A 17,414-nucleotide genomic window follows, 5' to 3' on the forward strand; every position below is an offset into this window, starting at 1 on the left:
CTCTGGACAGGGACTCTTATGTTTGTACAGTACTTAGCATACAGTTTCTAGGTTCTGTGACAATACAAATCTGAAAATCCTGGAACTTGTCTAGCCAACATAGGTAATGGGGTTAAGACTAATTTTGCCAGAGCAAGAGTATCATAAATAAACTTACTTAAATATAGAGCGGATTTGAGTTAAAAATATATTAACTGAACTTTAATTTTTTTAGAAAATTTCAAGAACAAGAGTGCCCTCCTTCACCAGAACCAACACGGAAAGAAAAAGATAAGAAAGGCTGTCATTGTGTCATTTTTTAAGAATCCCATGAATCAAGCTATCAACTGCCAGATTAATTTTTCTTTCCACCATTTTATATCACTTTGGGTATGCTTTTGTGCCATGTCCTATAAATGGCCACCAAAATAGCCTTAGTCCAAGAAGCTGGCTGAATACAGTCCTAGAAGACAACTAGTCATCTCAGGGCAGACTTCAAAGCAAAACACTAAGGCTGCTTCTTTAAAATCACAGTTCCTATTTTTGCTCCCTTTAAGAGCTTGCACCTTGTGGAATTTTATTCATAAAGGAGATGAAACAAAACATTAGAGGACAAGGTGTTCAAGTGAAACATAAAAGTTGTCTTATGTTAATTTATTTTTCACTTTTGACATTTCATTAGCTACTATCAAGGAGACCTCTAATCAAAGTGTAAAGTGTATTTAATAAAAAAGTGTAGTGGCTTTTTGCCCTTCAGTTAAATTAGAGTTCAGGTAGCCTTGAGAAACCAAAACTGAATTTCTTTGTCAGCAAAAATGTTTCACCTCTTGTTTATGCTTCAGCTTTTTTTCCAGTGGCCAAAAGTCTACTTACTGTATTTTATGGATCTAGAATAGCTACAGGATTATTACTACTACTATTATAATGTGGCCAAATACCTGGGCTCATTCTGGACTAGCCATTTCAGTTTATTAGAAAAATTTCACATTATTGTTGGGGGGAAAAATTTTCCTGTGTCTTCCTTTGATGTATTTCTGGGTAAGGGATTCAAGAAAACTAAAATTGTAACTGTTTTTGTTTCATGTAATATAAAAAGATGGATTTGATCTTTCCAATGTCAGATGATTAAATGTTTTTGCTATATACTTTTATACATTATTTTCTTATCAAACTAGTTAACAAGTATTTTTATATGTTTGTAAGCAAATATGCTTTCACAGCATAACGTGTATATGTAAAGATGAATATTTAATTCTCACGGTTCACGTTTAACTGACAAAATAATGCGGGATATGCTGAACTGTGGTAGAACTTCTCCTTACTGTTCTGGTTGTACCCAGCCATGGCCAATCATGTGCCATCAAGTAAAGTTTGGCATGCTTTCAAGTAATGTTTAGTATCCCTTATGAAAGACTGACCATTATGTGAACTATATTAAACTGTAAGACTTTTAAATGACTGTTTAATTTAACTGTGGATGGTTTTTGAATTTTGAGTTCTGTGGATTGTGTTTAAACAATTCAAGAGTATGTTCCCTGACTGAAATACTGAGTGGTATTGCACAGTTGTCACCTTATTGAATGTGTCCAACCGTTCTATGGAGTTTGGTTATTAAGCATACCTTTGTATAACTTGAGGTGCTAGAATTAAAGATGATCTAACCATTATCAAGAGGTAAGCACATTGCACCTTTTGTCTTTTAAATACTGAATCTCTCCTTGGGAGAAAGGGTTAACAATAGCTAGAAGAGGGAATAGGACAATAAAGGCAAATTTCTACATACTTTCAGTCTGACAAGAGCTTGAAATTTGACCTACAGTGATGTAACCTGAATGGACTTAAAAGCATCTAAGTAGAAATGGCTTCCTGATTCAACTGATGCTGTGACCAGCGGCTGATACCAGAGGACTACAGAATGATAGTTCACAAAATAGGCCATTCAAAATAAATGTCTTGTACTTGGCTATATTTTGGCGTGTGCGAATTGTTGATTGCTCTGCCAATAAAAAAAAAAATTATAACTCTGCTCTGGTAATAATCTTGAAGACCACTAGATTGTGTAACAAGCCAGGTTAATGCTAGGAGACGTTTATAGTAAAGGAAATTAAATTGCAGTAGGAAGTTTAAGTTGGCTCACTGACTTTGCATACACACCATGGTTAGTTTTCTGAGAAATGACAATGTTTTACAGATATCATGTAAAATATGTTGTGTGCGTGTGCTGGGTCATTATTTCAAATTTTCTAAAAGTTACTCCAGTAAAGACCCTGTGGAATGTTTGGCAGATGTATTACGTTCTCCACGTCTAAGAAATGATGGCCTTTAGCAAAGATGGTGGATTTTTATTTCTCAAATGTGTAAAGCATTTGGGATTATGGGAAGGCATTAAATGTAAGATATTGCATTATGTTCCTAAGCAGGCTCCCTGACAGAAATTCTGGGCCCCAGGGCCGGGTCCAGAGTGGAAGTGATGAAATAGTCACATCCAGGAGCGCCCACGGGGCCCCCCAAAGCATGGGGCCCAGACTGGTTTCATGCACCTAGGCACCCTGCGGCCTGCCTGGGCAATTTAAAATGGCCCTGGGATCCCTGGCTGCTGCTGCTACCACAGTAGTGGTGGCAGCTGGGGTCCCCCTGACCCTTTTAAATCACCTGGGCAATTGTGCGTGGTCCCCTTCTCCCCTGGTCAGTGGGCATGTTCATAGGATTCAAGTTAAGTTCTCTGGAGACTTTCAACTTTGTGTGAGTAAGTAGCCAGACTTTTTTGTACAATTTTTAAAAAGTTGAAGCTTGCATGCCTCATCTGTTTTTAATCACTTTTCTGAGGTATGTGATCTTCACTATTTGATAAATTAACTTCTAAAATAGAAGATGCTCTTTCAGATTGGGCTGTTTTCAGCATGCCTGTAAAGGGAAAGTAGAGCATAAGAACTCAATACTTACACACCCACACCCCCACCCCTCTTTTGCCACAGTTGCATGGAGCCTGGTAACCTGTTCAGTCTGTTACAGCACATTAGTAAGTTACGTTTCATGAATAAGTTGAACAGTGTTGGGGCTACCAGGATCTGCTATGGCAGCACACCGCGTATCACAGTACCTAGACAAATATTCAAGCTTCAGAATGTCAGCCATCCACTGCAGAGAGGAGGAGGATGAAGTGAAATCTTCCTATATGCATGTTACTGAATAATTTAGTATTGAGAAGGGTTCACATATTCCACTGAAGGAGGCAGGATGTAGGACTTCTGTACTTCATCTAACAGTTTGATTCATAATGGCAGTTTCTCTCCTCTTGGTCGCAAGCATAGTGCCCAACAAGCCATTATCTGTTCATACAAATAGTACAGTGGCTGAGAAATGGAGCAGATTTTGTGCTGCTGTTCACCTGGTTACCTGGGGCCAAAGAGATGTGGAATCCCTGCTCATGTTGTGTGTACATATCATAGGGCAGAAGGAACTCCGCCTTAAATACACCAGTGACTGGTTCATCATCTTGCACTATCTATTTCATAATCCCCAGTGTGATACCTAGAGTTCAAATGTAAATGATTTTCAATTAGAAAATCATCTTATAAAGCATATCAAAAGTCAGACCACCAGTGACAATTATCCAAGGATAAGTGGCCACGTCTTGGACTTCTCCCTAGAATTCAGTGTAGTTGATAATGGAGTAATACTATGCTTCCCTACCTCGGGGATGGTGGGCTCAAGGAAAGGCTTTCTAAAATGGCTTGAACCCTTCCTTGTGGTTGACTTCAAGAATTCAAATGTCATTAATGTACAGATATACACAGCTATCTTGTTCACAGTTGATAACCACAGTTTCTATTCTATTCCATGCCCACTTATTCTAGCATTTGGCTGAGATCAGCACATAAATGAGATGGAGCAGTCTGAAATTAAACTCCAGCAAGACAGAAGTAGACAGAGGGAAACACTTCAAAAAGTTTGCTTTTTCTAGCTCGGTCCACTCTATTTCAGGAGACATACTCACAGATCATCAAGCCAGTCCACGATTTGGGAGTTTTGCTGGGCATCTGAGTAATTCTGTTATCACTCTCCATCCTTGTTAAACTGTAGGTCTGGTTTCTTCTTTTCAAAGCATTGAATGGCCTGTCTTTGGGATACTGCCTCTCCTCTTGGGAGCTCAACCTCTGAAGTCATTGCTTTTCTAGAACACTGGAATGCTGGAGCAATGGGAAGCATTGTGGAATTTTTACCACAAGGGCAAAGCTTGTCTGCATAGGGAGTGGTACTTTCTCTGAGGTGTGCCTGAAACTGAAACGTTGCTCTCCCACAGGAACTCATACATACCCCAAAGCTCAATATGCTGTAGTCTGAATGTGAAATGCACTTTTTACCTTGCCTTCCTTAAGAACTGCACAAAGACTCAAGTTTGTGCTGCTAGTAATCTACATGTGTGTTTTTTCTTGGGGGTAGGGAGGCACATGGTGAAGAAACCCTGTGTGAGAAATGTTGGCCACCTCCTTTAACTCGATTCTGCAAGCTGGTCATATTATAGTGTGGGGTACAGTATGAAAATTTAAGTAGAACCAACTGTTATGGATTTCTATGAGCTTGCCCACAGCGAAGGGAGTTGCTGTGGTGGTTTGTATTTCTTTCAGATCTTCCTTAAGGACTATATCCCCCACAGTGTATTGGCAGCTGGCTGTGCTCTAGATCCTAGCTCTGCAGCAAGCTAACCTTTCTGCTCCAGACTAAAACTAACACTGATGAGGCAGTGCAGAGCTGTGCAAAGGAATGGAATGGATGATCTGTCCTCTGCCTATTCAATCTATCCCCTTTGCCCTACAAGAACAGAGCTGTACTAAGACCCTGCATGGAGCCTTTGTGGACTGGCTGCAGCCCAGATTAAGGTGTCAATTTAAAGGATAGGACAAAAATCTGAGGAATTTTGGCAGGCTATTTCTTTCCTTGATTGCCATTTTAGTTGGGATGGTTCCTTTTATGGTAAGAGGAGTTCTTGCTTCTGCCTCCCTGTGCTTCAGAATACTGGTGCTGCTATTCAAGAAGGTAATAATTGGAGATATACCAGTCTCCCTAGAACTGGAAGGGACCTTGAAAGGTCATCAAGTCCAGCCCCCTGCCTTCACTAACAGGACCAATTTTTGCCCCCGATCCCTAAGTGGCCCCCTCAAGGATTGAACTCTCAACCCTGGGTTTAGCAGGCCAATGCTCAAGCCATTGAGCTATCCCTGTGAATAGCCACTGTCCTTGCAGCTTGACTTTTGCTTAATGGTTTCCCTTGATTTCATTGCCAGCCTCACAAGACAGAGAGGCACCCTAAGCAACTGCAGTAAGTGCACCCCTCCGAATATTAGTTGCTATAAAATGCCTGTAAGCAGCATTAAATGGCTGACATGCTTCAGGAGGGAGTGCGCGTCTATGAACTGCTGCATAGCTTCTGTGGGTTAGATGGACTGGCTTAGTCTGGATTGGGTCCAAAAGTTGCCCACTTTAATGAGTCTTCTGCCATCATTTTTCCTGCTGCAGTCTAAGATTTATAAAGTGTTAGCCACAATTGACTATAACAAGATTCCTTCTCCCTTATGTGGAAGAGTTAAAGTTTTTTTAGAAATCCTGTTTTTTTTTCCTCCATGTTGAAATAAGCACATTAGATAAACTACTATCCATAAAAGAGCTCTACGGCAGCAGTTGTCTGCATTTCGTACTGCTCTTTAGCAGGAATGTTGGTTGAAAAGATTCAGAAACCTGCCTTACATTCAGTCTTGCATTTACCTTAACAGGAAGAAGGTTGAGGCAATTTGATCAATCTAAGTACCTAGATGGAGAAAATTCCTCACAGTAAAAGGCTCTCTAGCAGACAAAAGCATAACCAGATCCAATAGCTGGAAGCTGAAGTTAGACAAAATTCAGGCTAGAGACTGGCACACTCCCCCCCTCCCTATTTTTTTAAAGTGAGTATTAAACCTGGTGAACAGCCTCAGTAGGTGAAGTCTTTTGTCAAGACTGGATGGATTTCTTAAGCAATGTTCTACCTTAACCAGAAGTTACGGGCTGAATGTGGGGATTTTTGGTTTGTTCTATGATCTGTGCTATGTGTCAGGTCAGAATAGTGATCATAATTGTCCCTTCTGGTGTTAAAATCAGGAGCAAGCTCTAATATGACCTTTCATTAAGGCTCTTGCAGTGAGAATAATTAGCCAGTCGATCCTACCCTCCAGATACTTTCAGATCAGCCAGTTTTTGAAATGTGATTGTCTGCAAGCAGGAGCATGCTGGGGGGGAGGGGGGCGTAAGTGTTTTCTGAAAAGAGGAGGTTTTTTTGCAGTAAATGGAAAAAACTGGAAGAGAGAAGGGGAAATGAAGTGAGAGGAAGGAGCAGCAGGATGGAGGGGAAATTAGGACCCATTCTTACTCCCCAGATGAGTGACGGTGAGGCCGTCAGATGGGGAAATGGAGGAAGGAGTGGCTGTTTTAGATGGAGAAAGGGAGAAACTGAAATAAAACTGAACAGGCAGACATGGAATAGCAGTGGAGTAAATTAAGGAAAGAGGAAGAACATCAACTTCAGGAGGAACAGTAAACAAACGTTATTTCTGTTGTACAGAAAGTCTGGTGCCAGAATGTTACAATAAAATGCTTTAGTGTTTTAATTCTGATCTCATGGATGCAATTGTCTTTTGGAAGACCTGTCTTGCATATAGAGGAGAGGATGCAGCTATTCCTTTCAACAATATTCCTGACCAAGTCAGAGTTCACTGCAGAAGTAAATGAATCTCTCCCTTTGTTAGGGGAAGAGAGCACATTACCATCCTGAAACCTCAAAGGTGAGGGGCTAATTCCAAGCCTTACCTACCTCCCAGATGATCTGATTGATCTAGTAATTTTATAACCATTGATAATTGTACTAAGTATTTTCCCTCAAAGCACTTTACAAACAACTTGCCTAATTCTCAAAACACTGTCTGAGAAGTAGATAATATGCCTACATTTCAGATGAAGAAATTTTAAAGCAGAGAGCTTAATTTACCTAACACTTCAAAGTAAGTCAATGGCAGATCCAAGATAGAATGGGAGTGTGTCTTCTAATCTTTTTGCACAACTCGCTGTGGGAACAAGAGAAGAAGCTTTTTTATCTTGCTAAAATGCAGTTACCATCTATTAACAGAAAAACGGTCTGGTACAAAACACTAACCTTGAATACACACAGTACACTAAAGTGTTCAAATAGATCTACTTGTTTCAATGCTGTTAAATTTTCTTGTAATACTTTTAGCAGGACGATTCGTTTATCAGATCAACTTAATCTTGTGATTTTCATTTGGACAATGCACGAGAACTGATTTTATTCACGTCCTAATAGTAGGTCTTGTATTGCAAATATTTTGAAATACTGTATATGCTTGTGACTATTTCTGTTGACAACCACTGGATGTCACTATTGCTAGACATAACAAAGATGTTTAAAGCATCTCTGATGTAATTTGTTTACTTTAGTTACCCTTTATCTTGAGACTGTTTTACAAAACTAAATATTTTCCTTTGGCTTCTTCCCCTTGTTTAGGCAAAGATATGCAAAATTCACAAAGCAATCTAGCTGCTAATTATAGTCCTTGTCAAAGGGCAAATGTATCAATAACATTTTAAACCATCTTGGGCTGTAATCCTGTCAGATTTCATAAACTAAGTAATGAGGCCTAGATGGGAAACTGCTGGGGAAAATTAAACTTCTGTAAGAAATCATAGTGGTAGTTTGAGTACATGATACGCCTCTCTGCTTCTTAGAGTGTGATATTTGAGGGCATTTTGTTGCTAGACAAACTGAGAATGTAAAGAATTTTACTTTTTTTGGTCAGATTATCCATTTCACTTTTTTCTTTTTTTTTTTCTTTGCAAAAGCAGATGACAAATTTGAGCTGGGATACTAGGTTTCAGCCCACCTAAGTGTACCCTGTAGTTTTAACTGGGCGAGTATTCTTCGCTTCCTGTCTGAAACTGCCATATGGGGTGGGTGTGGGGTTGTGTGTGTGCTGTTAAACAGCTGCAGTGCTGTGCCACTGGTGGGTGAAGTGATTTCTGGCTTGTAGGGGCTGATCAAATGGCCTTTTGTCAATAAGTAGTCCCATGGAAGTTTGTGGGGCTACTTATGAGTTAAGGTTTCGCATTTGGACATGAAGGCCCCATTCCTCCAAACCCTTAGGCACTAGTGTTACGTTAACCATTTAGATTCTTATATTGACTTCAACAGAACTACTCAAATGCATAAAGTTACACACTTGCTTTAATGTTTTGAAAACCAGGTTACAATTTGTAAATCTACTTAAGTGATTTTTTTATCCTTCTGCATAAAAGGTGCTGCGTAAATTTAAGTTTTATCACTGATGTAAGAACAGCTGGAAATAGTGTTTGATAAACAAATCGCTGCAGGGGCAGAACAATCTTTTGTATAAACAAGAACAGTTATATGGGAACTGGAAAGTACTGAATGCTGGAAAACAAAAGCAAAAAGGATTACCCCAGGGCTTCAAAATGAGGTGCCTTAAAACAATAGGTCATGGAGAGAGAACAAGTGAACTCTCGTGTTGACAATTTCTGAATTCAGATGTGATCTTGCAGTTCCAAGTAAAGAATTCCAATTAGCGCCTTATGGATGTGAGATGTTTGAAATAAGTGCATTGAGAGAGAAGCTCCAGGTTTGGATAGCTCCTTCACTAGCAAATTTTGAATTACACTAACTTTTTGAGTGATTGGCAAATCAAATAGTGACAGTATGATACTGAGAAATTGAGGCACTACAGCCAAACCTTTCAAAGGTTGCCAGAGAGAGGTGTCTCAATTTATGGGTGCTCAGCTTGAGGCTTCAAGAGCCTAATTTTTTAGAGGTGCTTTAAGCTTCAACTCCAGTTAGTCTTAGGAATTGTGGGTGCTCAGGTCTCATGAAAATCAGCAGCTTGATGTTTCAAGTTGGTCAAAAAATAAGGCACCCAAATGACAACTCTTCCTGAAAAAACATTTAAAATGTATTTCCATCAAGGGTTGGCCCAAATGCCTCTGTCTAGCTATTTCAATGCAAATGTAAACCAGAGATTAACTGAAAACTAACTAGGTTTTTGTTAAATAAGGTCTTTACAAACTTACATGTTTCTTCCTTGAACAGCTAGGCTGATCAATAGGTGCTGTAATTTTGAGATTGCCCAACAAATTCTGATGTTAGTCTTGGTGTGCATCTGTATTATCAGAGAAATCATTGAGATGGCAACATGGTGTCCTTTGTTCTCAAATGGTTCCATTTTCACTAAAAGAATATAGCTTCTGACAAAATGACTTCTTCTGCCAGATGACTTATCTGACAGACTAATAGGTCTATTTAAAAAATAAAATTCATGTCAACAGCAGTAATCTATGCACCCCGGGACTCTAGATGGAAGCTTATAATCAACTTCAAATTAAGATATATTCTAAAAAATGCTTTTCTTTAACTTTTTTTAAGTGAAATACTTTTCCAGTTTCTCTTCAGGTTGCTAAATGTTTGGGAAGTTCCCCTGCAGTTTGCTAGAAGGTTTGTGGCATCCAAAGTGAATACTTTTATGGTGGATATAAGAACTTCTAGGTTTTATAAACACTAAAGACAGTCCCTATCCCAATGAATGTATAATCTAGCCAGATGCAATAGAAATGCCATACAGTAAATGCCCATGTAAATCATCATTGATAGATTAGATATGTGTTTTATTGAGGGGATTTACATTCTTTTCTCTTATGTGATCACATTTGCCTAGGCGCTGGTTCTCAGGGTTACAGATAATATTGTCCTAGTGGGGAAAAAAATCTGTGTTGCGCTTATCACTGTTGGATGAAAGGATCCTATTTATTTTGAACAAGGAATAAAATTCAGTTCTAAACCAGTTTCTTATGCTTTCTGCTCCTTAATGTAACTATTGCTGCATTTTTGCTACATTTAAAACAAAAGGGAATGGAATGCGCTGTTAGTATTTGTCATTGATTTTTTAAAATTTTAAAAATTTTATCCCCGTGGGAAGAGTGCTCCTTTTTTTATTCGAAATATGGCGTATCCTTTGTGCGTTCCTCCATTCCTATCTGATTGCTCACTCGCTCAGAACTGTACTATTCCCTTGCTCCTGAGGTTCACTTCTGCTACCTTTTTATTTACAAAAATTTCAAATATCTTGGACTTGACAGCTCATCCCACTGAGAGAATTACCTACCAGCGGGAAATAACAGTAAAATAAAACCTCTCCAACCCTCAAGCTACTACTCCATCCCCAAATCCAAGGGCGGAGGGAACTGTGGAGGGGAAAGGATCAAGTCAGGGGAGTGACCTCCAAAGCTGGGGACTGCATGAGAATGATGTGCCAGTAAATGAAGGGGAGCTCCGGTGGGAGTGTCATAAACAGATGGTTAAGGGTTAATGGCTCTTTTAGCTGTAAAGAGTTAAGAAGCTCAGTAAACCTGGCTGACACCTGACCAGAGGACCAATAGGGGGACAAGATACTTTCAAATCTTGGTGGAGGGAAGTCTTTGTTTGTGCTTTTTGTTTTGTTTGTTGTTCGCTCTTGGGACTAAGAGGGACCAGATGTACACCTAGGCTCTCCAAATCTTTCTGAATCAGTCTTTCATGTTTCAAAATTGTAAGTAATAGCCAGGCAAGGCAGATTAGTCTTATTTTTGTTTTCTCAACTTGTAAATATTTATTTTGCTAGAGGTGTCATAAACAGACAGCTAAGGGTTAATATCTCTTACACCTGGAAAAAAGTACCTGAAACACCTGACTAGAGGACCAATCAGGAAACCAGATTTTTTCAGATCTGGGTGGAGGGAAGTTTGTGTGTGAGTCCTTTGTTCTGGTCTTCTGTCTTGAATCTATCTCTCTCGGCTATGAGAAGGATTTCTGTTTCCTGCTTTCTAATCTTCTGTTTCCAAGTTGTAAGTACAGAGATCATAAAAAAACAATAGGAGTTATTGTTTATTTTCTTTTGTATTTACATGGTATAGTTGCTGGAGTGCTTTGAATTGTATTCTTTTTGAATAAGGCTGTTTATTCAATATTCTTTTAAGCAATTGACCCTGTATTTGTCACCTTAATACAGAGAGACCATTTTTATGTATTTTTCTTTCTTTTTATATAAAGCTTTCTTTTAAGACCTGTTGTAGTTTTTCTTTAGTGGGGAACTCCAGGGAATTGAGTCTGCAGCTCACCAGGGAATTGGTGGGAGGAAGAAGTCAGGGGGAAATCTGTGTGTTAGATTTACTAGCCTGACTTTGCATTCCCTCTGGGTGAAGAGGGAAGTGCTTGTGTTTCCAGGACTGGAAATAGAGAGGGTGGACTCCCTCTGTTTAGATTCACGGAGTTTGCTTCTGTCTCTCTCTCCAGGAACACCTGGAGGGGGGAAGGGAAAAGGTTTATTTCCCTTTGTTGTGAGACTCATTTCCTGGTTCAAATTATTTTCCTGTTGTAGGAAGTAGAAGTTAGACTTATGGGATGGTAATTGCCAGAGTCGTCTTTGCCTTTATTAAAAACCAGTTCTACTGCCCGTTAGACTTTCTCCACTACTTTGGTACTTCAAGATGGCAGTGATTTTCTATGGTATAGTAAATTCCTTAGTTAAAGGGATTTGGGTCTTGGGGTCCCCAGGGAAGGTTTTTGGGGGGACCAGAGTGCCCCAAAACACTCTAATTTTTTGGGTGGTGGCAGCTTTACCAGGTCCAAGCTGGTAACTAAGCTTGGAGGTTTTCATGCTAACCCCCATATTTTGGACGCTAAGATCCAAATCTGGGACTAGGTTTATGATAAGAGGGATTTTTACCTCTGTTTGCTGTAACTCTGAACCTGAGGCTAGAGGGGGTTTCCTCTGGGCTATATAAATCTAAGTACCCTGTAAAGCATTTTCCATCCTGATTTTACAGAGATAATTTTTACCTTTTCTTTCTTTAATTAAAAGCTTTCTTTTTAAGAACCTGATTGATTTTTCCTTGTTTTAAGATCCAAGGGAATTGGACCTGAACTCACCAGGGATTGGTGGGGGAAAGAGGACGAGGGACGGTTAATTCCTCCTTGTTTTAAGATCCAAGGAGTTTGGATCTGTGTGAAGCCTCTCAAGGCAACCCAGGGAGGGGAAAGTCTGGGGGGAAAGGAGAGGGGATGGTTAATTTCTCCTTGTTTTAAGATCCAAGGAGTTTGGATCTGTGTTCCCCAGCGAAGGTTTGGGGGGGAACAGAAAGTGTGCCTGTCAGTAACCTAGTCCCAGATTTGGACCTTAGCGTCCAAAATATGGGGGTTAGCATGAAAACCTCCAAGCTTAGTTACCAACTTGGACCTGGTACTGCTGCCACCACCCAAAAAATTAGAGTGTTTTGGGGCACTCTGGTCCCCCCAAAAACCTTCCCTGGGGACCCCAAGACCCAAATCCCGAGTCTCACAACAAAGGGAAATAAACCTTTTCCCTTCCCCCCCCCCTCCAGGTGTTCCTGGAGAGATACACAGAAGCAACCTCCGTGAATCTAAACAGAGGGATTCCACCCTCCCCGTTCCCAGCCTGGAGAACAGAATTACCGAGAGTCAATCTCTCTTCCCCCCTCACCCAGAGTGAATGCAAAGTCAGGCTAGTACATCTAACACACACAGGTTTTCCCCTGACTTCTTCCTCCCACCAATTCCCTGGTGAGCTGCAGACCCAATTCCCTGGAGTTCCTCACTAAAGAAAAACTCCAACAGGTCTTAAAAGAAAGCTTTATACAAAAAAGAAAAAGAAAAATACATACAAATGGTCTCTCTGTATTAAGGTGACAAATACAGGGTCAATTGCTTAAAAGAAATATGAATAAACAGCCTTATTCAAAAGGATACAATTTAAAGCACTCCAGCAACTATAGACATGTAAATACAAAACAAAAAGCCAACTTTGTACTCACAACTTGGAAACAGAAGATTAGAAAGCAGGAAATAGAAAAATCCTTCTCTAGCTGAGAGAGATTCAGGCAGAAGACAAAGAACTCAGACACAAACTTCCCTCCACCCAGAGTTGAAAAAAAGTCTGGTTTCCTGATTGGTCCTCTGGTCAGGTGTTTTAGGATACTTTTTTTTTTTCAGGTGAAAGAGACATTAACCCTTAGCTATTTGTTTATGACAGTGCCAGACACTAAATTCTGGCTGGTGGCAGTGTACCAGATCTAAGCTAGTAATTAAGCTTAGAAGTGTTCATGCAGGTCCCCACTTTTGTACTCTAAAGTTCAAAGTGGGGAAAGAAACCTTGACAGTGAGTACCTCTGATAATCTCATCTGCTCCACTGTTGCCTAGGGATAGAGTAGGCCACTTCAAGTACTCAGTCTCAAACTATTTAGAGTTTCATAGGGTAAAACCAGCACCTTGAATTCTGCATGTCCTGGCTGCCAACGTGAATACCAGAGTGCTGGTATAATGTGATCCTGGTGTGAACTCCTTAATAGATGAGCATCTGTATGCTACATTTAGTTTCTAAATGATTTCAGAGTGTATCCCCATGTCAAATGCATTTCTGTAATCAAATGTTGAGGTGATGAGACAGGCATGGAGAATTGTGGCACTCGAAGTAACACTTCTTACCAGAAATGTGTTTTCAATTCTGGTCATCCAGAAGAAACCCAGGATTGCACTCAGGTGTACACTTATTTCACAAATAACAGTCATGTTCATTCCATTGAAGTGCCAGAATAACTTTCACCAACTCTTTTGACTGTTTCCCACAGTCCATCAACCTTGTCTGTTTCACCTAGGTTAAGTCACAGCCAGGTTGAATATCATCCAAGCCTACAACTTATATAGACCATGTGACATTTTAGGTAAAATTTTTCCTAAGCACCTAAATCAATTTTTAAAGAAAGACTTAACTCAGCATGACTTCAGCATTTTTGAAAACTTTACTCCGTGTTCCAATTCATCAACTATATCTGCTAGGTGGCGTTACTGTACTGAACACAGGGCAGCAGCCCATGTCTCCTGTGAGAACTTTTAAAGGTAGTTGTAGTTCAAAACACCCATTGGTAAGTAATTTTAAAAATCTGCCCGTGCCCTGTTTGTCATGAATGAATTGGATTTTTGTTTAGTGGAGTGCAGATATGAAAATTATGAAATTATATGGGATTGATTTGAATAGAATTTAAAAGTCAAATACATTACAGAAGGTTAAATAATGGTAGTGTTTGTAAAGTTTACTCCTGTTCGCCTAAGTCTGCTCCTACTGAAGTCAGTGATAGTTATCGTATAAGTGTATTCTCAATACAAGTCTGTCAATCTTTCATCAAAACTTATGGGGCTGTTAATGGCCACCCAACTCAAACTCATTCTAAAGTAAAAATGAGAAATGTAGTGGAATGTAAGTTTAATCCAAAGTTTCCTTCCCAGAGATGGTTTGTAACCAAACCTTCCGTTTGCTCTCACACAAATCTTACAAAGCACACAGAAATCTAGGTATAAAAGGGAGAGGCTGATGCTTATTACCCACTGTTTGTCAAGTGCTGTGAGATCTATGGATGAAAGGCATCCTGTCAGTAGTAAGCTGAGGTGATGGTTTCAGCCAACAGCTCTGATCAAGACATAACAAAACAGTTGCCAATTATATCCTGACTAAGTAACCTTAGAGTGCATTCTAGAGGCTGTCCAAGATGACATCTGTCGCAAACTGTTGACTCTTGGTGGTGGTTGTTAATATTATGAAATTCAAAGAGAACTGGAAAAATTGATCAAGCATCTTAATGCAATGAAGGCATTTGTGTGTCTGGAGTGAGGGATATTTGCTATATCTATTGGAAAAATTTAGTTTCAGGGCTAAATGCATTAAGCGGATTGGAATGCCCATAGAAGAATCATTGTCAAATCCCAACCTTTGAAAACAGTTTCAGCTGGCCTCTGGCACTAGGCACAAGTGCACATTATCCTCAGTTTCATTTGTTGTTGTAATGGTCTAACACCTGATCAACTGGAAAAATAACTGCATTTTTTTTCCTTTCTTGAACTCTGTCTTTGTCTGAAGGATCAGTTTGTCAATGGGCTTCAAGGCTTTGTTAACTTGTAACTGCAACCTGAAAACAGTATCACCTCTGCCAGAAATGTTAGGGAGCCATGAGAATTTAGTCAGTATTTTCATCAGCTTACTGTGTGACCCCAGTTCAGCAACGCATTTAAGCATATGTTTAAGTGCTTTGTTGAACTGGGGACCATATCAGTGCACAGGAATCAATGGCTTTATAGCATTCTACTACAAGGTCACTGGTACAAATCTAGCACAGGTTTGAAGAAGGAGGAAAAAAAGAAAACGGGGAAAAAAAAAAGCTGCCATCCAGCAGCTATTAACAGTGGCCTGCACAAGTGGCATTGTTTTGAGGTGAGTTTCATGGCTTCATTCCAGTTACTATTCGAGAGGTGGTGCTAATACAAACCAGCCTCTGGACTGATAACTGGAACCCAGGATAGTCTTGCCAGAGAAAGCAAATGTTGAATGACAGGGAAACAAAATCAACCATTGATCCTTAACAGGTCAGGGTTGAGGCATATGGATGAGGCAATGTGGGAAGCTTTCACATCTAACCTGAGTAAATGAACAGAGCATTTCAGTCTTCAGTGCTATCAGTCCACTGTTGTTCATGAATGGCACCAAACATTCTGTATTAATTTCCCAAACAAGTGTTGCCTTCTGGTAGCTTATTTAATCAAGCTGAGTTTTGGTTCCGTAAGACCAACAGGCTAATTCTTAGTGACAGCTTAGCTTTGTGGCCTGATGAAAAGCTCTGCCATCATGAGCTCTTCTGATCAAGTGCAGGAGAAAGTTAAAAGGATGGGGATTTTCAGAGTCATATGGCGCGACAATGAATGCCTTGGAGTGCAATTGTGGTGACAGCACATTCTCCTGTATTACACACAGACAAAACATGAGACTTAGTGAAACTGACCAGTGCAAATTGATTAGTTTTTTGTTTGGTTTTGTCAGCTCTTATTATTGAAGTACAGCAGTTGTATTGTACAGTACATCTCAAGCCAGGTTTTACTTTCACATAACTTCTTCACAGTGATGACATTCACACTTTTTTCAGCAGAGGGAGCCTCCTAAAAACACTGTAGACAAGATGAACATTTTTCACTTGATTATGCAGTTCAGAAAAAGCTGGGGTGTGTTTTGGATTTTAGCAGCTGGAGCACCCTTAATGTGTCTTCCTGCCTCCAAATACTGCTGATGGAGTCCCTAGGAGGTGGGTAAGAGAGCTAGTGAGTTGGCCGGGGAGTGTTTGTACCCTTTTTAAATTTCATTTGGCTTGAGTCAATGAAAATAGACCAGTCAGCTTAACTAGAAATCCTAAGAAGTAGTTGTCTGGTGCTCATATACTACTAGAAATGCTATCTGTGTTTTGGTTTCCACTTTTGCATGTTCTCTTTAAACCCAAAGAACCCCCTGCTTTCCCTTTAATTAAAATAAGCATTTTGTTTAGATCATGTTTTGTAAGCATCCAGGCCCACCCATCTTCTGCTTTTCAACTCTGGTCTAAACAGTGATTTTTAAAAAAAATACTCCTCTGACAGAAAATCTGTCCTCTCTGCAGAATGAAAATGCACTGCTGTTAAAATTCCAACTGCTATAACAGGAAGCCAGCCAATGGCAAAGCCAGGTCACTGGGTTGTTACAACTTTGGACATGTTTCGTTAACTGTCCCCTTCATCTCCCTGCTGTGATCACATTATTGACACGTACCACAGCCTCAGAGATCTTGTCTGCTCTCAAGAACACAGCAAAAGGAAAGGATGTGAGAGTTTTGACTCTCCTTCCTTCCCCAGAGGAATTACTGACGTATAGGGAAGAGGAGGGTGGCTTGCCTACCTGGAGATGCCCTTAATAGTCAGGAGCTGAAACTCTTCTTTAGTGGGGCTGCCATTAAAATCTCTAGTTTTTCTTAATCTTTTTGTTAGCAAACCTTAACATTATCCCTCCCTACGTCATGCAAGTCTTTGCCCTGGATGATGACAGTGATGCCCTGATAAAGCATAACAAGAATACTGAGCTGACCAGATTTCTGTGCACGCAGTGGAAATGTCTCACTGTAGCATTTGATTAAAAATCCAAGAATACTATCTAGACTCATGAGAATAGTCTCTGATGAAGCAATAGACTGTTGTAGTACAGTTCCCTATAGCACACTTGTATTCAGATTTTATTACTGCAGTCCTAGGAGGGCTTCAGTAGATGGGGACTCATAGGCATAAACTGGATTCTTGGACAGGGTCAGGAGATGGAATATTCAGTTTCTGAAGGTTTTGGAAGAAGAAAATACTCCAGAAATTTAAAAATACCATCCCCGGCTTTTTCTTCTCCAATAATTTAAGCACACAGAGATCATGGTGTAATCAGTGTTAACTACAGTCACGTGCTCTCCATTATCGTAAACACAAGTTTTATTTGGCTGT

The 17,414-nt window shown here is 39.9% G+C and overlaps 2 protein-coding genes across 3 annotated transcripts in view; both read left to right on the plus strand.

Annotated features, from left to right (window-relative positions):
• The window catches only part of RRAS2 (RAS related 2), a 93,417-nt gene extending 91,413 nt beyond the window's left edge, over positions 1–2,004 (plus strand). For both annotated transcript variants that reach the window (XM_050954568.1, XM_050954569.1), the window contains one exon: positions 215–2,004. In XM_050954568.1, the coding sequence (XP_050810525.1) occupies positions 215–302 (88 nt within the window). In that variant the 3' untranslated portion in view covers positions 303–2,004. The remainder of the gene's footprint in view (positions 1–214) is intronic.
• Positions 1–17,414, plus strand: part of LOC127051789 (uncharacterized) — a 434,435-nt gene that overhangs the window by 335,496 nt on the left and 81,525 nt on the right. The window lies entirely within an intron of this gene.

This window comes from Gopherus flavomarginatus, chromosome 5 (genome assembly GCF_025201925.1).
Source record: "Gopherus flavomarginatus isolate rGopFla2 chromosome 5, rGopFla2.mat.asm, whole genome shotgun sequence".
Taxonomy (NCBI): Eukaryota; Metazoa; Chordata; order Testudines; family Testudinidae; genus Gopherus; species Gopherus flavomarginatus.